Source organism: Epinephelus lanceolatus, chromosome 18 (genome assembly GCF_041903045.1).
Source record: "Epinephelus lanceolatus isolate andai-2023 chromosome 18, ASM4190304v1, whole genome shotgun sequence".
Lineage (NCBI taxonomy): Eukaryota > Metazoa > Chordata > Actinopteri > Perciformes > Serranidae > Epinephelus > Epinephelus lanceolatus.
In genome coordinates, this window is record NC_135751.1 from 10,506,653 (window position 1) to 10,530,767 (window position 24,115).

General features: G+C 40.0%; 2 protein-coding genes across 2 annotated transcripts in view; one reads left to right on the forward strand and one right to left on the reverse strand.

Annotated features, from left to right (window-relative positions):
- Positions 1-2,304: 2,304 nt before the first annotated feature.
- Positions 2,305-5,444, reverse strand: hoatz (HOATZ cilia and flagella associated protein). Its single transcript, XM_078161773.1, has one exon. The coding sequence runs from the start codon at positions 5,342-5,344 to the stop codon at positions 4,874-4,876; it is 471 nt and encodes a 156-aa protein (XP_078017899.1). The 5' UTR covers positions 5,345-5,444; the 3' UTR covers positions 2,305-4,873.
- A 1,643-nt stretch (positions 5,445-7,087) lies between these two features.
- The window catches only part of LOC117268844 (uncharacterized), a 40,035-nt gene continuing 23,007 nt past the window's right edge, over positions 7,088-24,115 (forward strand). Inside the window, exons 1-10 of the mRNA XM_033645559.2 lie at positions 7,088-7,164; positions 9,142-9,499; positions 9,754-9,924; positions 12,737-12,893; positions 15,241-15,268; positions 18,091-18,190; positions 19,281-19,307; positions 20,029-20,121; positions 20,227-20,290; positions 20,384-20,482. Coding sequence (XP_033501450.1) covers positions 9,335-9,499; positions 9,754-9,924; positions 12,737-12,893; positions 15,241-15,268; positions 18,091-18,190; positions 19,281-19,307; positions 20,029-20,121; positions 20,227-20,290; positions 20,384-20,482 — 904 coding nt within the window. The 5' untranslated portion in view covers positions 7,088-7,164; positions 9,142-9,334. The remainder of the gene's footprint in view (positions 7,165-9,141; positions 9,500-9,753; positions 9,925-12,736; positions 12,894-15,240; positions 15,269-18,090; positions 18,191-19,280; positions 19,308-20,028; positions 20,122-20,226; positions 20,291-20,383; positions 20,483-24,115) is intronic.

Genomic DNA, 24,115 nt, shown 5'->3' on the forward strand with positions numbered 1-24,115 from the left:
CAGAGTGCCCATCTCTCATATGAGCAGTGATGAAGTGCAGCAAACTGAGCGAGCAACAGCTGGCGTACAGATATTACAGCGATCTGTTTTCACCCCTGAGAAAAGAGACTGCTGGGCTGAGATATCAGACGCCAACAAAGCCAGAGAGCTTCTGGATTTCACGGTGAATTATTTGGGTGTCTGGGTTCAACGCAGGAGCCTCAGATAGCCCCCAGTTGTTGTGGAGGGTAAACAAGTAAATCTCCTCTTTTTATTTGTGGAATACAGTTTACAATCTCAGAAGCATCTACGCATACACACCAAGGTTGTTGCAGATGAAGTCCATAAATGAGCTTTTACTGACATCCTATGGCAAATTCTTATCATTACACTGACCTCCAGCACTGCATGTTAAAAACTGGGCCAGTATTGTATGTGTTTTGGACCAGTGTGTTCAGTGGTCTTCAGGGTATCAAGATCTTAAGAATGACACCATGTTCCTCTTATTTTAATTATAAAGACTATAGGACAGTCAGTCCACAACTTCAGTGGTCAGTCTACATTGAAATATCTCAACAACTTTTCCTCTGGTGCCATCAGCAGGTCCACATTTATGGTTTTGAATGAAATGTCTCCAAAACATTTGGATGGATCGTCATGATATTTTGTTGAGACCTTTATGTTGCCCTGGGGGTAACTTAAAATAACTTTTGTGATCCTCTGACTTTTCATCTAATGCTAATCAGCAAATGTTAGCATGCTAAGACAGCATGTGAGACTCTCACCCTGGACTCATACACCTTTCAGGGTCTTTTTTATTATCAATCCATAACTGCACTACAACTTTACAGCACACCTGCATTTAATTTTGCTCTACTTGCAGTATGTCCACCTCACACATGCATATGTACCATAAAATCATCCATCTTCTTTAAAGTTACTGTTTATAAGCCTTGTATATTGTTGTATTGTATAGTTTTTTGCTCATTATCTTTGTTATTTTTGCTCTAAGCCTCTGTAACATCAGCATGCTGATGTTAGAATTTAGCTGAAAGCACCACTGTGCCCAATCTAGGAACCCTTTGGCTATCGGAGCCCGGTCTCACTCCGAAGTCGTCAAAATCCAGTACACGGTCAGTTCAATGGCGCCTGGTGGCATCAGGGGGAAATGCAGCAGGACAAGGATGAAAGACAAGGCAGCGAAAGTCCAACTGGGGCGGGCGGGAGTTGTGGTACATGGGTCCAACAAACACTGACTTTCACCTGAGAGAGTGGTGTTCGCGTCCGGTAAGATTATAAGGCCAAACCTAACTTCGTGCTTTTGTTGCCTAAACCCAACCACATGTTTTTGTTGCCTAAACCTTACCATGTGTGCAAGTTGCTGAAGGAAATGTCAATTTGCAATGTTGTGCCAACATTAAATATCCTGTGGGTCATTTCAGCTGATCTCTTTCAACCATAGTTTTTCACAGATATCTGATTATGGATGCAGAAGATTTAAAAAAAAAAAAAAAAAATAGAAGCTATAAAGCTAAAATGTCTTCAGGTGATAACTGATGGGTTCTGAGACTGCATCTTAACCAATGTGCTCAAACATGATTGGTCAATAGGCCCAGTGGTGTAGTGGAGCGTATACACAGGTATATGGGGTATATCCATCTCTTCCTTCTGGCTGTTTACAGTATACCCGCCTATTAGCCAAAAAGTCATTGGAATATATAGGACAGTATATCCACTTCCTCCTCTGTAACCTACCCATTTACCTCGCAGTACATCCACCTCCTCAACTACTATGAAACCACTTAAAAGGCTGATTACTTGGACCACAAACTGAAACAGGAACGCTTCCAATTTCAAATGTGTGTCCATCTGCCTACAGATTCTGCAGAGGCCTATACATGTAGATGTCTGTTTATGGAGATTATACTGTGCCTCAGTACAGCCTTAAAGAGCCGCTACCATGGCTGCAGACTCCTAGTGTTTTGGACAACAGTAGCGCTCCATGGCACAGAGGAATATATAAGGCTTTGATACACACACAGCGTTTGTTAGTAGTTACATTTACTGCTGGGTTTAGTCTTACGCATATCTACATCTTTTGAATATCACCAGACTTTTGAATGACTATAACTGATATCAATTTACAGTTATCAGTTTATATTTCTATGCATATTACAACCTTTGCATTACAGGTGACTGTAGAAAGTTTCTCATGAACTATGATGCACTTTTTCTACTCGTTTGTGTTGTCATTATGTTCCAAACTGTCATATTTCAGATTTCGGAGGGGATGTAGGGGACACATCCACAATAAACACATGAACGTAGTAGAGGACTTTTATTTTGACAAAATTTGTCCATAATTACACCATAATTAGATGCAGAAAAAGCACAATTTGGTGCATAAAAGTTACCCACAGTGCAGAAAATTAAGTGTTTGGTGCTCAAAATGTTCTGACAAAGGACCCCTTGTTTCGTATGTCCTCCTTGAAGGACAAAACCTATGCCTTTGCGTATTTCTATCAGATTTTAACTGAATAAAGATATAATGTTCTGCCACAATTTCATTGTACATGAGTTAAACACATGTTCTTCTTCATCTGTAAGGTAACTATAAATTTATAACAGCCAGCACAGAAGAGCACTGTTGATACTTAAGATGGATGGATGATGGATTTAAAATGGAGGATCACGCTAAAGCTACTTAAGGGTGAATTACGCTGATACTCAAGGTTTGAGAGGTTAAAGAGCGTTTATAGATGGCGAGCCTCTGTGTGCTCTTCGTGCTTTGAAAACTTTAACCAAATTAGCTAAAGTCAACAGTCAGCAGGCCTCTTCTTATCCTATTATGGTTGGGCCTTCTCCACTGGATATTTGGAATTTGAATATCCACACAGGCTTCATTTCACGTTACGTAATGCTGTTTGAGGAAAACTGCTGTGTACTGGCTCCGGCTGACACCAGTAAGAGTTTAAGACATAAAATACAATCAGATAATTCAATCTTGGAATACCATTGCACCTTCATGCTAAAAAAGGCAGGTTGAAATACTTGATTTAAATCTAAAAAATGTGATTTGCAGTCAAAACCCATCATTTAATTAAAAGACAGTATATAATAACATTCTGAGAGTTAAAGGTTCAGTGTGTAGGATTTAAGGGGATATACTAGCAGAGATGGAATATAATATAATACGTATGTTTTCTTAAGTATAGAATCACCTCTGCTTTTGTTACCTTAGAATCAGCTTAGAATGAGCTGTTTATATCTACATAGGGCGCAGGTCCATGGAGATGGCCATGTTGCACCGCCATGTTTCCACTGTAGTCTAGAATGGACAAACCAAACACTGGCTCCAGATATAGAGCCATTAACATTTTTGTGTCAGCCATAAAGTTAGCAGCCTCCGGATCCAGCCTCTGGATGCCTGGATCTTAAGTTATCAAAAAGGTGCATTAGCAGGTGCTGGACTATTGGCCCATCTCTAGCAGGCCAAACAGCATTGGAGAAAGACTCATTTGTAATATGAAAATGCTTCATTCAGTGTTTTTAGCAGTTTAAATTAACAGGTCCATTTATTTAAGAGAGGAAGAGACCTCTGCAGATCATTCGGCTCCCTGTAAAAACCTCCTGAACAATAACTACTGAAGGAATTCTCACCTGGAGAAGTTTCAGCTGATTGCAATTTGCAATCCTCACCACTAGCCGCCACTAAATCCCCCTAAACCTCACACAGTGCTCCTTTAATTAAATTGCAGTGTAAATATGAGAAATATAATAAAGGAGTGCATATGATCTTATAAAGTATTTCTTACTCTTTTTTTTTTTTTTTGCAGTTCATTGTTTTTTCTAAAAAAGTAAAGATTAAAATTTCAAAGAGCCCAAGGTGACGTCTGATGTCTTGATTTGTCTTACCAACTGTCCATAACCATAAGTAGTGTGCTATTATAAGACAAAAGAAAGCAGCAAATTCTCAATCAACAAGCTGGAACCAGAAAATGAACCAGCAGACACCAGCAGCGAGGACAAAAATATTGGTTTAGGATATGTTTTAAAACACTTTAACAGAATCCACGGAGGTGCTTTCATGTTCCCTCCCTTCCTTGTAGCCTATGTAAAAACCTAATTGGCAGTAAACTTGATTCTACAATTAGGAATGGCAGACATTTTAAAACAGGTTGTTTTTTGTTATTGTTGTTTCATTTCATTATCAATGGCTCCGTTCTAACAAGTGTCCATTATGTGTTCTATCAGTGAGTCGCCACAGTCATCAGCTCACCTATGCAGTTGCGTGTAATGTTATCAGTTACACCTGTGCTTTTCCTGCTGTGACAAGCCCAAATGTCTGCTGTGAAAAAGCCACTTCCCAGCATTACATAGCTCCAGGCAACGTACACACTATGACAGGTTCAATCAGCTGGTGTATCTGAAAACACCTGTGTGGGTATGCAGAGCCTTTAACAGCATTAATGACTTTGGTGATCCTCTGATTTTTCATCTGGTGCCATAATCAGATGGAAAATTCTAATTTGTCCAATTCCCATCAGCCTCAAGTTTGTGTTCAGAGCTAATTAGCAAATGTTAATCAAAGCATGTTGGCATGGAAAACATTACACCTGCTGAACATCAGCCTGTTATTAACAGTGTCACTCAACAATGCGCACAAAAATAAATAGTGCCACAGTATTTACTTGATCATTTCCAATCCACATAACAGATAAAATATGCAGGAGGAACTTTGTGGTACACTGTGTATTTTGAAATTTGCCTCAAGACCAGACTTCACAGTTTCTCCTTAATCTGCTTTAAAGCATACAGGTCAATAAGCATTTAAGAGTTGTAAAAACTTCACAACTCCTTTTTAGATAAACACTGTCACTTAATCTCAGTCCTTTCATTGCAGCTGCTTCACCAGCTCCTCGTCCATCTCAGAGTCTGAAGGTTCGTGCAGCTTCACCATTTTTTCTCTACCGAGCTTCACCTTCGGTTTAAAGGCCACAGAGAGCAGCTCCTTCTGGATCCTCTGCTCCCTCTGCCTCCTCAGCAGAGCCAGGATCTCCCTCCTCTGGTCGGCCATGGCTACATACCGCTGTCTCTCCTCCCGTCTCTGCCGGAGAGCAGGGATACTCGGCGGCTCCGGGGCGGACTGTCTGGGACCGGTGCTGCTGCTGCTCCGCTGCGGCCGGGACACCGGCAGTCTCTGATGGATGTCTGCGGACACCAGCCGGGACTCCAGCGGCGGCAGGAGGGACAGCGAGCTCCACAGCTGCCGGGCGTGGGACACATCCTCCGGAGAGGAGCCGTCAAACACGGTGAAGAATTTATCAAACTCCTCCTGCTCCTGAGGCTCAGCCTGGGCGGACATTTTGCTTTTAGAAAACTGTTAACAAGAAAAAATAGTAATTATAGAGGGAGTTAAGACGAGGTTCAATTAGCATGTGAAGTGCGCTGTTGTTTGGTATGGTCACCATGGAAACGAAAGTACTACGGCAAGCCAGTATGAACAATCCAAAATGCTATAATTTTCAGAATAAAAGTAGATTATTGGTAGTATAACACTGTTGGAAAGATGGTCTTCTTATAAAACTAGGCAGTCTATGTGGTAGATAGATGTAAATACTTTCAGATGACCAGAGAAAACATATGAAAAGCACTGTGTTATTTACTTTTGCTCAGGACATTTAAAAAAAAAAAAAAAAAAAAAACCTACCAAAATGCACTGTGCCTCAACGGACTATTAAACGCTCCATCTAGTGGGTTAGGTAATGCAACCTTGGCCAGGTGGCATGTATGGTGGTAACAAACCATCTCGAATTACATTTAAACGGTGAGCTAAAATATGCTTCTGAACACATTTAGGCAAGACATGTGCAACATATTAACAGAATTTCGGTTCATATTTGATCAGAACTGCTTAGTTGTACCATTTAATACCAGTTTTTTCAGCCTTCCTTTTAATATGATAGGAAATAGTATAGTGCCCGCTTCCTGTTTACAAATTCTCCTTTCACAACCAAACAGTGCACTAAAATGTGTTTCTAAAGGCATTTTAAGAGAGAAATAGGCAATACAGTTACAGAATATTGGTTCATATCACTTTTATCAGCACTGCCTAGCTCTCTTTGTACATCCGTGAGGCCAGTTTAATGGTATGTCCCATTTGTACTTGAAGATTGGAATTTCTGAGTTCCACATTGGAGATTTCACTGGAACGCAAAATTTGTGCAAAATACAGCGTAATGCATTGTTATCAGCTAGTATTGCTAATGTTGGTTATCCTGGCTAGAACTGGTATTGCTCACAACGTATTGGCTTTCTGATTTGTTGTAGAGGAACGTGATCAGCTTGAGTGTGATGTCATTCCCAGCTCTGACCTCTGACTTCCAAGGTGAATGGAACACAGCATCTATCTACTGGATGACACATTTCCTGCAACACCTCCTCTCCCCTCCCTCAAAGTAGAACTAACAAAAGTAAAAGTACTCCTTATATAACTGAATGGCTTCTGTTGCGGTAGTGTCACCATATATTATTCTCCTACAGATGCATTCATGTGTGAGACTGATTTGTTGTAGGTTGTTGGTGTGGAGTTACTTTTAATGACGTTATATATTTTTGTGCAGGCAATGTATTTACACAGTTTATTGAAATGTAGCATATAAAAACTAATGATTTGCATGTATAACCAAAACTTAATCTAGAAAGCAATTAACAAGTAACTAGCCTAGAGCTGTCAAATAAATAGTCTGCTGGAGTAAAAGTATAAAGTAACAGAAAATGAAGTTACTTAAGTACAAGTTTTACGTGAGTTTGTAGTGTAAAGTTGTAGGTAAGTACACACTTGAGTAAATTTAGCAGCCAAATATAATCATGCCAACAGTTCATAATAGTTAACACCTCCACAGATGTGTACAATTCAAAGCTTTTAATTTGAAGGCAGAATAATGAAACATGTTCTCTTGCTGTGATTGGCTGAATGGACGTCGCTCGTGGCTGCTGCCAACTTTAGGAACGAGGCGGGTCGCGGGCGCTGCTCCACCCCCAGGTGTCGCGGGCTGGTTTAAATAGCGTGAAAGGAGGAAGACCGACATCATCATCATCATCATCAGTTAGTTCACCTGACATGATATTCTCATTTCCCTGGAGTTGAGCCTCCATCTGCACTGAGGGCTGAAGCACTGCACAGTGAGTATAAAGACAATTTTATATATATATATATATATATATATATATATATATATATATATATATGTACTATATAATTTTCTATAAACAGCTTTATTACTGGAAACATGTAGAGGCTGGTGTTACTTCAATGCAAGGAATTACAAATGCTATTAATATTTTCTTATAGGTGAAAATTAAAGAAAAACTAAGGAGACTCAGAGGTCATATTTCTGTCACTCTAAGTGCAATATTTGTTAATATTTGTTGTTGAAGAGTTAATAGAGATGATAAACAGATACACTGAATTAAGTGTAATTCAAAACCAACAGACGGCTGCATTATCCTGAATCTCTTCAAGGTCTTTTTTAAAGATTAAAAAAAGATCCAGGATGGTATTGTAATCATTATTGTGGTTTGTTGACACTCACTGAAAGCATTTATTTTCTTAGTCAATATGACAAAACTCTTCATTAGAGATGCTGGATATTGATTCCTGCCCACATACCTGCTCTGTTTTGCGTGTGTGCCGGCAGCCACACATGGATGCACCTATGACATGTCACCATTTTGGTGTAAACGGTAAGCTTGGCTGGACACATGAGCTGCACCTTATAAGGTAGTATGCCTGCTAAGTCCTTAGCATCCCTCTTTGGGCTACCAAAGCTACCAGGAGCAAAGGGGTTAGCCAAACATGGGCATTCCAGCATGGCAGCTCAGTTGTTTGATTATAGGGGTTATCTGTGTGCTGCTTTTCATGTTTTATTGCCTGCTGTTCAATGGGAGGTCAAAGCAGCCTTGTGACCCACACGAAGAGGCACTGACAAGGATAAGTGAGTAAGTATTGTAGCTCATTGCAAACCTAGGGAAATGTACCGAGGCTGTTATCTGCAGTAACCTGTCACTAAAACCAAATGGAAATGAGTGTCAGTCGGATGCAAAGGCAGCAATTTGAGTCATAGAAAATATGAGCTGATGTGTTTTGTTGATGCTCGTTTCTGTGTGATGATTCCAGCTGTGTGGTTGTTTAAATATCTGCACAGCTACTGAAGAGATTATGACTGATGATTTTTCCTCTGCTTGATGTTACACTTATTTTGCTCTTTGCACAAAATTACGTGGATGTTGAATTACAATATGATGACAGGAGTTTGGGGTTATTTGCTTACTGTGTGTTTTCATTTTTGAGTGTTAAATTCTTCATAGATAATAACTTAAGACATTTTTCCTTCAAATTTTCTCTTTGATTGTTGCTTAGTTAGGCATAAATATTAAATATTCCAAAAAATACTTAAATTATGAAACCAAAGGTCAATTTTATTACTAAATGTTACTTTTTACAGTCTGTTTCTTTGGCACTTTAGGCCCTCAAGACTTTTTTTGACTTTGTTTATGAGTTAATAACTTTGGGCAAGGCATGTTTATTTGTATATAACATTTCAAACACAAGGCAATTCAAAGTGTTTTACAATAAGTGTACAAAGGCATGAACATATAAAACAAGCAGAACAAAAGACAATTTATAGAAGAAAGTATAAAATGACTTAAATAAAACAGCAGAATTACAGTAGACATTTTTAACCTTCATTTATTCAGGCAGGTTTTACTGAGAGGAAGCTTCTATTTTGCATCACACTCACATAGTTACACACACACACACACACACACACGCACACACACACACACCTGAAAGCTTCCCAGTACAGCCACAGTTGCAGCTAGCCTGGCTCTGTCCATTTTGCTTACCAGCATCTCTTAAGATCACTAATTAACATGCTATATCCATATTTGTTTTAATTTTACAAAACCATAGTGTAAAAGTCAACTACTGCAATTTGTGGTTTTATGGGGGCAGCAATGCAATGCTGGAGTCTTGTTGATGTTCCTGCTGCCCCTGTTGTTGCAGCCTTATTGATGGAGGACTGTGTTTTAACAAATGAACCCAGTGTGTTTTACTTCACATTTTCACTGTTTGATTTCTGCTGTCTTCTATGTTAGCAGGCCAGAGGTTACACTGAGGTCAGAAGACAATTCGACTCCCATCTACCCACCAGAGGCTGACCCAGTCGTCAGTGACGATCCAGACGTCAGCTCAACCACCTCTGAATCACCAGCAATCGACTCTGATTCTGTCACTGCCACCGCCTGCACACCTCAGATCGATTCAACCACAGATAGTGATACTTCCAACATGGCTGACGCGGCGACCGATGACAGCAAGTTCCTCTTCTCTGATAATGACTTTCGAAACAGCGGGATTGCACAAGCCGATTGGGCGGCCAAGAAGATGGTGTGGATACCATCAGAGAGGGAGGGGTTCGAGGCAGCCAGCTTAAAGGAGGAGAAGGGTGATGAGGTAATGTATGCACTGATGATGTCACAACAGATTCTCTGCTGTCTCAGTATGCTGCCGTAGTCACATTTCTTAACACTTTATTGGTCTATATATTCAACAACAGTAAAAGTGTACTTTATACAAAACTCTCGTTACTTAATGCCAACATAAAGAGACTGCACAGAGCTGCTTGACATCAATACATTTGAGCTTGTAAGCTATATTATGGAAAAATTCTGGTCTTGACAGACCACACACTGTGCTTCTGGCTGCAGGTGGTGGTGCAGCTTTCCAACGGTCAGAAGGTGACAGTGAACAAAGACGACATCCAGAAGATGAACCCACCCAAGTTCAGCAAGGTGGAGGACATGGCCGCCCTCACCTTCCTCAACGAAGCCTCCGTCCTCCAAAACCTGCGGGAGAGATACTTCTCCAGTCTGATCTATGTGAGCAACACACACGAACACATGCACACACGCATATTTATTGTCATTTTCAGAAATAAATAGAGTTATGAAGACACAAGCACAATATAAAACATGGCATTGCAACATGCCAATAAAATCACTCGTCAGGGAAAGAAAAATAATATAAGTACAGTAATAACAATAATAATGATAAATGACCACAACAGCAAATTAAAGCTACATGGCCTAAATTACATCTAAAAGTAATCTAATTCTAGTATAGTTCGAGTATAATCAAAGTATCATCCAGTTGCTTCTACAATGTCAGATACCCTGTAGATGTTATGTCATTGTTCTCCAGAAAACTGGAGAAGATGCAGCTCACATTTGTGCAGTTTTTCAGAACATTGCATCACCTGACAACAAATATTTGTCTCAGGTTTTTTCTCTGAAATTATTGTGTGTTTAAAGTGAATTGTTTAAGAGGAAGAAGAAGAACTAACCTAAAGCCGTCAAGAAATTTAAAATGTATACTTATTGAAAAAGACAACCATAAACCTACTAAATTTTATAAATAAATAAGTGTTTACCCTTTTAGTATCCAAACATGAACTTGGCAATCAAATACTGTGCTGCTCTCAGAAATTTAACGTTAGAAGACAACTTTGTGTTCTCCCCTCAGACAGAAAGAAACTACTTGAGCCAAGGTGAGCAGGTGACCACAGACCACAGGGAACACGCTGCTGTTTACTCTCCTATAAAGCCCATTGAGGTTCACACTAACTCCACGTTCAGGTGTAGAAGTCCTTGTTTAGGGACTGTGCGCAGACACTCGCTCACTACATAGACTCAGGATGTACTGGGAGGATCAACAGCTTATGTTTTTATTTTTTCAGTCGGTCTTACAAAGTCTAATAAGGTACGGGATGTAAAATTAAAATCCATGCTGATGCATCTAATACAGACTGCCATGAAGATCACTGGAAGTTCAGAGCTCCAGTCCCTCCAGTCCATATATGAGCAGACAGTATCTGAGCAGCCAAAAAAATGCTCATAACTCTGAACTCTGAATATGATCTATGACCCTCAGGAAGATGATACAGAGTCCCACAGTGTAAAGTGGATAAACAATTCATCATAGCAACCTAAATTTAACTTCTACAGAAGCTGTATGTTTTTTGCAATTTATATTTCAACCAATAATGTGATGATTTTTGTACAATATTATAGTTTGAGAGGCTGTGCAGTATGCCAGTGGTGCATTGTCTAATATGTGTATATACGCATGGCTTCAAGTTTTAAATATATGATTTTTTTCTTACATTGCTATTATCAGTTAATACGCTAATTATTTTCTCAACTGGTCTTTTAATTGTTTTAGTCTAGAGAATGTCATAAAATAGTGGAAATCAATCACCAAAGCCTAAGGTGGCATTTTAAAATTGCTTGTTTTCCAAAGTCCCATGTAATACAAATAAACACACAATTAGGATGATGGAATTAGAAATGTGTGACCTAAATTCTTAATCAAAAAACCCCTTTGTCAAAATGAATTAATAAAATGTTTCAGCTTCACTGTGAACCCTGGATGAGCTCATTTAAACTTACTGTAAAAGTGTTTCACAGAAAACATGAATGTCTGCATCTCTGAGCCATAAGGACATCTGAAAATTTACATAACACTTTATCTGAAATGTCTGAAAGGATGTCTTGAAGTCTAGATTAATTTTTGTCAGTTACTGCCCTCAGTGAGGGAAACTAACTCAGAATATTTACCCAAGTACTGTTTTAAGGTGCTTAGCTTGACAATTTTAATTTTGCACTACTTTATTGTATTTATTAATCCACCACTATCATGTGACAGCTGGAGTTACTTTACAGAGTAAGATTTTACAAACAAAACATGATCAGTTTATAAAACATGATGCTATCCTATAGATTAAACTGTCTAGCAACTATTTAAAATGTGCTCCAACTCCACTACTACTACTACATTAAAATGCTGTAAATATTTTTGTTATTTTACTTCAAGTGACATTTTGAGTGGACTTTTACTCATAGCAGAGTATTTTTACAGAGTGATATTGTTAGTTTGACCAAAGTAAAAGATATGAGTACTTCTTCCACCACTGACTGCCCAAACTGACTAACTGTCCTTTCGTAAAACCCTAAACCAACTTTCTGAGCTTTTGCTGGTGTGTCCCTCATGTTCAGAAACCACACTCCACCTTTATGTACAATCAGCCTCTCTGTGGCATTTAGTGTTATTTTCTGTCTTCATTTGCTTGTGAGTTGTGAAGCTCTTTGTGATGCTCTCCCTGTAAAGTTGCTACCTGTATATGAATGTAGGTTTACTTATTTATTTACCCATTAGGGCAGAAAAAATCTCTGTAAACACTAATATCCCTATGAAAAAAAAAATCCTGAATTAAATAAATGGGCAATAAATATACCAATATATCAATAAATAAATAGATGTATTTTGTAAAGGATGTTTTTCAGAAGACTATGAATTTCATTTCATATTTCCCCACTGGTTTATTTTCATCAATGCCACGCTGATATCACAGCTCTTTTTCTTTCCATTTGTGCATGAATATCTCACAGATTTACACCAAAGCAACAGCACAAGAATTAGCAAGAGAGCACCAAGGGTCTGATATCAGACCCCTGGTGCTGGGTCTTACACTGGCTGTCTAATCCTGGACCACCCAACACCTATTTCTCCAGGAGAAATCAGGGAATCTGTTAAGCAGGGTGTATTTAACAACATTAGCAAGTCAGATAGAAAGATCACTGTAAAATTCCCAAGCTGCTCTGATGTGGTGATTTCCTCTCCCTCCCCCTTAAGACATACTCGGGTCTGTTCTGTGTGGTGGTGAACCCCTACAAAATGCTGCCCATCTATTCTGAGAAGATCATTGAGATGTATAAGGGCAAGAAACGTCATGAGGTGCCACCTCACATCTACTCCATCACAGACAACGCCTACAGGAACATGTTGCAAGGTAAGTGTGTGTGTGCATGTGTTTCTGACAACCTGAAAAAGAATGCGTTTTGTACAATCCTGTAGCGGTATGTGTATAGACGGGTGACAAAATAAAGACCAACAAAAAGTGTCTTAATAAATTGTTGGACCATGCGCCACCAGAACAGCTTCAGTGCATCTTGGCATTGATTCTACAAGTCTCTCAACTCTGCTAGGTGTTTTGGTGTTTGTGGTGAATTGCACTTTTAAATTACATGTCACATTCATCCATTCATACACTGGCGAGGCTGCCATACAAGGCATCACCTGCGACTCAGTTTTAAACATTTACACGCACTCTTTGGGGTTCAGTATCTTGCCAAAGAATGCTTCAACATGTGGACAGGAGAAGCCAGTGATCAAGTTAGTGGACAACGTGCTCTGGGTCCATGTCATTGGTTCGACAGCCCATTGGTTCGACATCTCATTAGTCCGACTGTCCGCGGTGCTGAATGGCTCGCGGCGGGCGTATGGTGTGCCGCGACCGGCTTGAGGCGGAGCAGGCTCACGGCTTATGAGTTTGTCACTTTCTTTTTCATTTTAACCCACACCATGATCTTTTCCTGACCGTAACCAAGTGGTTTTTGTGCCTAAACCTAACCAGACCTTAACCACAGGGCATCATGATGATTTTGGAACAGACTTCGGAACAATCAGTTTAATATGGTCGGAACAATGGGATGTCGAACCAATGGGCTGTCGAACCAATGGGCAGTTCCCTGTGCTCTACCGCCTGAGCCACAGCTACATTCGAGCACTGTCCAACAAGTTGGTCAAAAATCTCCCATAGATGTTCAATTGGGTTTAGATCTGGTGGCTGTGAAAGCCATAGCATATGGTTCAAATCATTTTCATACTTGTCAAACTACCAGTGACCCCTTGTACCCTATGGACGTGGGCATTGTCATCCTTGAAGAGACCACTCCCATTAGGACAGAAACGTTTCATCATAGGATAAAGGTGATCACTCAGAACAACTTTGTGTTGATTTGCAGTGACCCTTCCCTCTGAGGGAAATTTCAGCTGATAAGTGGACCAAAGGCATGCCAGCAAAATGCACCCCCACAGCATAACAGAGCAATCCGCTCACTGTAGGGGTCAAGTATTCATTCTGTTATTCCATCTGCATCTTAATCTTCCTATTTAAACACGAGCCAGATAAGCAGTCTTTGTGACTGAAGCTGCTGCTATCCTTGCCCCTACAAAACAATACTTAGATCTTTTCCTCTTGCCATCTTGATACAAAATCATAATCAGCTGGGCCTACTCAGCATTTTATGCCACAGAGTATGATTGCAGTATGACTGTTAATTGCTTAATTAGCCGCAACAACATAGCTGGTAATGTTTTCACTTTGTGAGTTTGTGTGTGCGTGTGTGTGTGTGTGTGTGTGTGTGTGTGTGTGTGTGTGTGTCATCAAGGCAAAATGTGTTCAGTAGACACCTATTGTAGCTGTAACACAGAAGTCATTTTCAGTACTTTGCCAGTGTTATCTGTCTGTCTGTCTGTCTGTCTGTCTGTCTGTCTGTGATTCCATTGCAAAATGGTCTCTAGTTGTACCTTGTGCACCTGTGTGGAAGGATCTGAGTTATGTTTCTCCACTCATCCACTCATGCTTCCTTTAATTTGACACCCATCTATATATATATATATATATATATATATATATATATATATATATATATGTATATACACACATATATATATATGTGTGTGTACACTGTTTAGAGGGGAAAAGGCCACATTTAAAGATGCTGATTTATAGCACTATAAGCTTCAAAATGTTTCAAAGCCCAATGTGTTAAAATACAGGAGTTTTACATTTGTTTTCTCAATAATACTTTTATATTTTACACACACACGCACACACACACACACACACACACACACACACACACATACACACACACACACACACATACAATTACCAAATGAAAGTTACAAAATAACAGTTGGTGGCAGCGAAGAGCTCTGACTGAAGCCTCAGAGCGTGCCATCTAGTCTCCGGATGGTCCACCACTGACCTCAGACCAACTTAGTACTTTCCATTCAGCCCTAGAATGGCCATACATGGAGCAGGGGAGACAAGATTACAGCGATGGAGCCCTGCATCCACCTGCTATTTTTAGATGATATGAGTGATGGAGGCTAATCTCCCTCGAACAAGATTTCAGAGCTGTTTGCTCTCGTGTCCGAGTCAAGCGGCACCGCCTTCAGAGTTCATGTTTGGTGTGTTCAGCTTGGCTTCAACTAATGAGTTCAGCTCAGTCAACATTTCACATAATTTCCCCCTTTTAACATCCCTCCCTCTCTCTGTCTCTCTGCAGACCGTGAGGATCAGTCTATTCTCTGCACGTGAGTCAAAACATACAATACTTAACCATTTTCCATCACACTGCACGCGCACACACACACACACACGCACACACACACACACACACACACACAGATCCGTTTCCATCACTTAAGTGGAATTGAGACTTACTTTCATCCTTAACCAGGTGTTAACCCTATAATTTACATGGCGGGGACTTGCATTTTGTCCCCAGCAAGGAGGCGAGTACCAACAATGTGCCTGTGTGTATATACTTATGTTTGGATTTGTGTAAGGCTGCAGCTAACACTTATCATTAACTATCAAGTAGTAATTCGCAGGGCTAAGTGATGAAAGATAGAAGAAATCAAATATCACATGATATTTTTTACCAACTACCCTGATATTGATACTGAGACAATATTGTAGGGTTGCCTTTTGGTGCGTTCACTATACATTTACACAATGAGATTTTTTGATAAATCACTTGCAGTAATGTGGGTAAATGCAAGTAATATAACAGCTAGAACAGTCTGGTATGCTCAGAAAATGACTTCACTTTACTATATGCAGCCTTTAAAAGCAGGAAAAGACAACACTTGCTATCCAGAATCTAATACAATGTCTAGTCTCATAGTATCAATATAGTATTGATATATTGCCCAGCCCTACTTAGTCGTCATCCTCCCTCCATAGCGTCATAAAACCTGGGGTCCGTTTCACAAAGCAGGTTCAACAAACTCTGAGTCTAATCCTGAACTCTGAGTTGATCTACTCTGAGATAGGAAACTCTGAGTTTCCGGTTCCAGAACAGCTGATTTGAATCAGTTTAATCAACTCAGAGTAGTTTCACCTGGAGTTAAGCGCGTGCACCACAACTATAAAAAGCCAGCATCAATGGAGCCCTGATTCGACGAGTCACCATGGCAACGGGGACGGGGAGGGCGTTTTCACCCCACTAGAATTAGAAATCTTAATGCGCTCATACTGCGAGTTTGAACACGTTTTCAAAAAGAAGTGCGACACCGCTGCAGCTGCAAAAGAGAGGGAGACGGCGTGGGAGAATGCATAAGTTTAAAGTCCTTTGCAATCACAATAATATTACAGGGGAAAACTGCTTGAATGGTAGCCTATTAATTTATTTCATTTAGGTGCAATCCCGCGGAGGAGAAGCGCACTTGGCAGCAGTTTAGGATGAAATATATAAACATTGTTTAAACAGGTAAGACCTCGGCATAATCTCATGGGGGTACTTCATTTTGATCATGTTTTACATTGTAAAGTAAATATTAAGTGGCTGTTTGACTGTGCAGTTGTTTTATCCCCAACATAATGCTGTTTTCACACACATAAATGTCTTCTCATCTATATCATGTTCTGTTAAATAATTAAGCCTATTTAAACTAACACAGACTTCTACTCAGCCAACAGAAAGAATGCAGATGCCCATAAAACGAGCACACTTTTCTGACCGCCCTGCATACAGCTGCCTTACTCAAGTGCTCAGCGTCTCCGACATTGTACAAAAAACTTCCATTTGCAAAGAAACACAGCGCATTTTTATACAGTATGAGCGCAACACACAATATCTGCTGGGATGTGAGAGCATGACTGCGATTGGTAATGTTGCAAATAAGGACGGATTAGGTTGTGTAGATGATGGACTGTGAAGTGAAACGGTACCGCTCAAAAAGATAATTGTGTGGAAATGCTAGAACATCTATGCGCGGTCTGATAACCATCTCCTGACGAATATTTAATTCTCTGCGCAGTAATGCTGCACCTTCATCCACGGGATGGTTATCAAAAGGACATGCCATGTTAGTGAAAAAAGTCGCCACCTACTGTGCCTAATGGACTTCTAGTATACTGACTCTGATTTTTTAAAATGATTTTTTTAAATGACAGACGGCAGAACTAGGCTACGCCAAAACTTGTCTGCTGACTGAATGAATGAGGAAATCAAATGGAGTGTGTGGCTCTGAAAGAGGGCGGAGACAGAGACACTCGAGGTTCATTGAGAAAAACCTGGTCCCGACCAGGTTAGGTTCATAGAGTCTGTTACTACGGTAACTGACCGAGAGCTTAAGTTACCTCTCTCTCTGAAACAGGCTAGAGTTACCCCTCTTTCTCTGGTTTGAGTTACCTCCCTTTTTGAAACGGAAAACTCAGAGTTTCCCTCATTTCAGGGTTAACAGACTCTGAGTTTTCACTAAACCTGCTTTGTGAAACGGACCCCTGGAAATGAGTTAACATTTTTGCACTCCTGGTTCCTTCATCTCAAGTCAGTGGGTCGTTTGAATGGGTTTTTGGTTAGATGCCGGAAATAAAGTCTGTGGTTAACACAAGCTTTAGAGACACATGAATTGTGAAGCCTTTATGTGTCGTAAAAAAGCGGTTGCTAACAAGTAGCTAAATGAGACTACAACACTATACAACATTGTTGTGGAAGGGATGTTAAATCATGCACCTGTAGTGTAGATCATTTATAGCCTACCATTAGCTTTTTGCTAATGGCGATTGCATTTGGACTTCAAAAATCATTAAAATGGTGTACATTTTAGCTTGGACAAAATGTGGAACTGCAATAAATGTTTGTTTGCCATAGACCTTTTTTCTGCAATAATCCAAGATCCAATGGAAAAATCTCATAGGCTTTTTGACGTGGGAACCAGGATGACGACGACTTTTGCGTCAGCCTACAGAAAAACATCATCCCTGGAGCACTCTATTTTCAACTGTTTCTCAGCCCTCCCATCGGCCTTCTATTATAAACTCTCCCTTTCTCTCTCTCTCTCTCCTTCTCCTTCATCATCCTCTCGTGTTTCACCCCTCTCTCCATGACCTCACCTCTGTCACCCAGAGGTGAGTCTGGAGCAGGGAAGACAGAAAACACCAAGAAGGTGATTCAGTACCTGGCTGTCGTCGCCTCCTCGCACAAGGGCAAGAAGGACGTGAATCCTGTGAGTAGAAATGTCTTCAGAAACTTAATCAAGATGTTTTAAGATTATGAAAAATGAATCTACATAGCAGCCAAATAACAATTTAATGAAACAATTGATGTGATAAAACATAACAATGAGTTTCAAGAACAAAATATACAATGAGGGAACCACAAGGGTAGGCTTACTTATCATGTCTCATTGTGAGACATGTCACAAAGAAGAAAATCAAATCCTTTATTTAAGTAAACAAGTAATAATAAGATAAAAATACTCCTTAAAAAGAAAATTATGTATATGGCCACTATGTAGATCATTCTATTATAATACATCACAATTTATTTGATTATATTTTATATGCAACATGTTCTGAGTAGAAGGAGCTTAAAATGGAAATACTCAAGTAAAGCACAAGTAACGTGAATTTTAATTACAGCACTTGAGTGAATGTACTCAGTTACTTTACCAGAAATAATCTGAACTGAAGCGCTCATTGGCTCCATGATGAATTTCTTCAATTTAATATGATTTTTGCATTTTGTGATGTTCAGTTTTAGCTTGAAGCTCCTCTACTTTAAGTAACTTTAAAAGTTAACTATCATCTGAAAAGCTGAGTGTATGCGTTGTAGATATTACTGTGCACTTATATTTAATTCTTTGACAACATATTAAATCACATACTCTACTGTACATGACAGGATTCAGTTGCTGCAGCTGTGGTGAAGGTGAGAACAGATTATTGTTATATACTGCTGTGCTGCTACTGGAGCTTTCTACAACTCTGACTGATGACTGAAAAAAATCATAAAACAGCGGAGACATCAGTACAACTTGTGCTGTCAAATAAGTCTTGTCTTGTCATGTCTTTCCCACGGATTCTCCATGACACTGATTGAAAATTATGGCCGTGTATAATCCAGTGACGAACTTTCTGTGGTCTGTCTAGCCAAGATTTATCGATGCTTGACCTCTGGCCCTGCTGCTTTGCTGCGTTTCAAGCTGTCACGTGGGGAGCCAATTTTGGGAAAAATGCTAAATCTAGCAGCTTTTAAACGAAGACAAAATGTTGTTTGTGTTTCTAACCAGTTTGTGTTCCTGTTGTCTCCCTCAGCAACAGCAGCCAGGATCTCTCGCCTACGTGAGTATAAAATCTCACACTCACACACACACACACACACACACACACATATTTACACAGTAAGCAGTAGAAGCTGTACTTAATGTGAAACAGTAAATTTGCAACTTGGTTTTTATTCCATTCAAGGTATCGGCTGTCATGTGTATGCTCACGGTTAAAGACACATAATGAAAGATACAAGGATATAATGGTTAGACAGTGGAAGAGGAAGTATTCAGATGTTTTGCTTAAGTAAAAGTTGCAATGCTACGGTCTAAATACTCTGTTGCAAGAAGAGCATTGCATTTAAAATCCTAGGTAAAAGTACAAAAGTATTAGCAACAACATATATTTAAAGTACCAAAGTAAAAGTACTCATTATGCAGAATGGTCCATTTCAGAATAATATTGGATTCTAAGTATTGATGCAAATACATGTTTATCACAATAATGTTGCAGTTGCAGATTTAGGCAATTTTAATTACTTCATGTACTGCTGGGTCATGATTGAAACTGATTTATACTTTTTTGATAATCTGCAAAGTAACTGAAGCTGTCAAATAAATGCAGTGCAGTAAAAAGTATAATACTTGTCTCTATGTCATCGAGTAGAGGTATAAAGTAGCATAAAATGAAAATGCTCAAGTAAAGTACCTCAAAATTGTACATCAGTATAGAACTTGAGTAAATATGTGTAGTTACCTTGCTGTGTATGGATATGTAACCTTGTTCTGGGCTGCAGGGAGAGCTAGAGAAGCAGCTGCTGCAGGCTAATCCCATCCTGGAGGCTTTTGGAAACGCCAAAACCATCAAGAATGACAACTCTTCACGATTTGTACGTTTTTAATCAGTTTGTGAGGCAAAACTCAACAACCATTTTGACTTTCAGTTCTCTCAGTGATTAATGGTGTGATGTAGCTGTTGTCTCCTCTGTCCACAGGGCAAGTTCATCAAGCTCAACTTTGATGTGACCGGTTTTTTAGTTGGGGCCAATATTGACACCTGTATCCTTTTTTTCAAATGAACTGCCGTTTTACTTGAAACATTAACTGAAACTAGACATGGTTATCTACTTAACCCTCTCCTGCCCGAATCAGATCTGCTGGAGAAGTCTCGCTGTATTCGCCAAGCCAACACTGAGAGAGCCTTTCACATCTTCTACTACATGGTGGCAGGAGCCAAAGACAAGATGAAGGGTGAGCAACTACATTATGAGTGAGAAATGAAAACATTATACTGCTGTTATTGTAAGATTTAGACGGTTTAAAGAGTCGATATGACATGTCACTAAAATTGGGTCATTTTGTCTATTGGTGTGTCTGGTCATTTCGTTCCTAGACTCACAAGTCAGTCTTTAGACGCTTTGCTTAACTAAAGACTGATGACTTTCTCCCTGATTTTGTGTTTAGATGGGCGGATAAAATTTCAGAGTTTAAAAAAACTCCCTACGTTGCAGAACCCATAGTAACTCTGCAGGGCGGTCCTTCGGTGGCTCGCTGAACTCTTGTGCTTGTAAACATAGTCCCACTAGAAACACGTGTAGTGGTACAAAATGGCTCAGCCGCGCTCGCAGAAAACGCCGTCAAAGTTAGTGGATGTTCGTCGCGTTTGCGGCGACACATTCTCACCAACTAAAAGAAACAAACATAATCTTTTACAAGGCCATGACTCATCCGTCCAGCCGGACTGTAAAGGGAATCGCCTTGTTGTTTACAAATACTTCCGGGTAGAAAACCAGCAGAGCTTTTAGCTATATATATATATAGCCTATATATCACATTTTTCACATCACTGTATCACCGTTTAGACTAATCCGATGTTTGTAAAGTCTGTAAACACAATGATTGAACAAACATTACTATTTCTTAGCCGTTAGTGGTGTCTGTAATAGGTAATAACTCATTAAACGGTTCGTGAAAAAAATATTTTTTCCAGCAGATATCTTATTTACAACATGATTGAGCTAGCAAAGCAGTTTTGTGTTGCTATGTGTGGTATTTATTCAGTTTTGGGAAATCACAATGTCTAGAAAGCATCATTGGCTGCAGCTGACAGGGACAGCTAACACCAGCAGCAAAGCTAACATCAGGACGTCATCTGTTAAAAGCCTCCCGTTGTCGGATACGACATGAAACTACTCCAGTAAGCTCAATCATGTTGTAACTAAGACATTCGCTGGAAAAAATATTTTCTTCACGGATGAGCACACGTTTGATAAAACGGAGTTAAATCTCTCGGCATCCATTTTCAAGCTCTCTGCGTGTTTGTTTCCTTGCGGACGGGAAAAGGGGGAGCGCACATTTCCGTAAAGGCGTGTCCTTTTCAAAAATGCAAGAGGCGTTGCTTTGTTGCCGGCCGTTTTCGCCGGTGTGTTAAACACACTTTAGAAAGGAGTGTCCCCAGACTATCAGAAGGCGGAGATCTCTGATTGTCTGGTGGCGAGACTATTTCGTTCCCCAACAGTAGCTGCAGAGTCAGCACTCCTTGCTTTCACACTGCTCACCAAGGTAAAATCATTACGCTATGTCAAGTCCGATCGCTTGTCTGTGATGGGCACAGGCAGCTGCAGACCCAGAGCTAGGGTGAGTCTGAGTGAGATTGAACAGAGGGAAGCTTTGCCCACTCAGGCTCTGAGGTGGTGTCATCTTCTGCAGCTCAAAGCAACTTCTCCTTATGTACTAAAGTTTGTTTTGGAGTTCCGCAAGGTTCTGTGCTCGGACCAATCCTATTTACTCTATATATGCTTCCTTTAGGTTACATCATTAGAAATCACTCTAAACTCTAAATCACTATAAATTTCCATTGTTATGCAGATGATACACAGTTGTATTTATCTATGAAGCCAGAAGAAAGTAATCAATTAACTAAACTCCATAACTGCCTTAAAGACATAAAAACCTGGATGAGCACCAACTTCCTGGTGTTAAATTCAGACAAAACTGAAGTTATTGTTCTTGGCCCCAAACAACTCAGAGACTCTTTATCTGATGACATAGTTTCTCTAGATGGCATTGCTCTGGCCTCTAGCACTACTGTAAGAAACCTTGGAGTAACATTTGATCAAGATTTGTCTTTTAATTCTCATTTAAAACAAACCTCACGGACTGCATTTTTTCATCTGTGTAATATTGCGAAAATTAGGCCTATCCTGACCCGAAAAGATGCAGAAAAATTGGTCCACGCTTTTGTTACCTCAAGGCTGGATTACTGTAACTCTCTTTTATCAGGTAGCTCTAGTAAGTCCTTAAAAATTCTCCAGCTAATTCAGAATGCAGCAGCACGTGTACTAACAGGAACTAAGAAACGAGATCATATTTCTCCTGTTTTAGCTTCTCTGCACTGGCTCCCTGTAAAATCCAGAACTGAATTTAAAATCCTACTGTTAACTTATAAAGCTCTAAATGGTCAGGCTCTGTCATATCTTAGAGAGCTCATAGTGCCATATTATCCCACCAGAACACTGCGCTCTGAGAACACGTTTACTCGTGGTCCCTAAAGTCTCCAAAAGTAGATCAGGAGCCAGAGCCTTCAGCTATCAGGCTCCTCTCCTGTGGAATCATCTTCCTGTTATGGTCCGGGAGGCAGACACCGTCTCCACATTTAAGACTAGACTTAAGACTTTCCTCTTTGATAAAGCTTATAGTTAGGGCTGGCTCAGGCTTGCCCTGTACCAGCCCCTAGTTAGGCTGACTTAGGCCTAGTCTACCGGAGGACCCCCCTATAATACACCGGGCACCTTCTCTCCTTCTCTCTCTCTCTCTCTCTCTCGTATCCTATTACTGCATCTTGCTAACTCAGCCATTCTGGGTGTCACTAACTCGGCTTCTTCTCTGGAGCCTTTGTGCTCCACTGTCTCTCAGATTAACTCATATCGCAGCGGTGCCTGGACAGCGTGACGTGTATGGTTGTGCTGCTGCCGTGGTCCTGCCAGATGCCTCCTGCTGCTGCTGCCATCATTAGTCATTAGTCATACTTCTACTGTTATTATACACATATGATTATTGTCACACATGTATACTGCCAGATATTGATATATACTTTCAACATATTGTACCACAGTAGCCAGAACTATAACTATAATATTATTACTTTCATTAATGTTGTTGTAAGCTACTGTCATTACCGTCTGTCCAGCATCTCTCTCTCTCTCTCTCTCTCTCTCTCTCTCTCTCTCTCTCTCTCTCTCTGTCTGTCTCTGTCTCTCTCTTTCTGTCTCATTGTGTCATACGGATTACTGTTAATTTATCATGTTGATCTGTTCTGTACGACATCTATTGCACGTCTGTCCATCCTGGAAGAGGGATCCCTCCTCAGTTGCTCTTCCTGTAGTCTCGCCACCAGACAATCAGAGATCTCCGCCTTCTGATAGTCTGGGGACACTCCTTTCTAAAGTGTGTTTAACACACCGGCGAAAACGGCCAGCAACAAAGCAACGCCTCTTTCATGTCGTTTCCGACAACGGGAGGCTTTTAACAGATGACGTCCTGATGTTAGCTTTGCTGCTGGTGTTAGCTGTCCCTGTCAGCTGCAGCCAATGATGCTTTCTAGAAATCGTGATTTCCCAAAACTGAATAAATACCACACATAGCAACACAAAACTGCTTTGCTAGCTCAATCATGTTGTAAATAAGATATCTGCTGGAAAAAATATTTTTTTCACGAACTGTTTAATGAGTTATTATCTATTACAGACACCACTAACGGCTAAGAAATAGTAATGTTTGTTCAATCATTGTGTTTACAGACTTTACAAACATCGGATTAGTCTAAACGGTGATACAGTGATGTGAAAAATGTGATATATAGGCTATATATATATATAGCTAAAA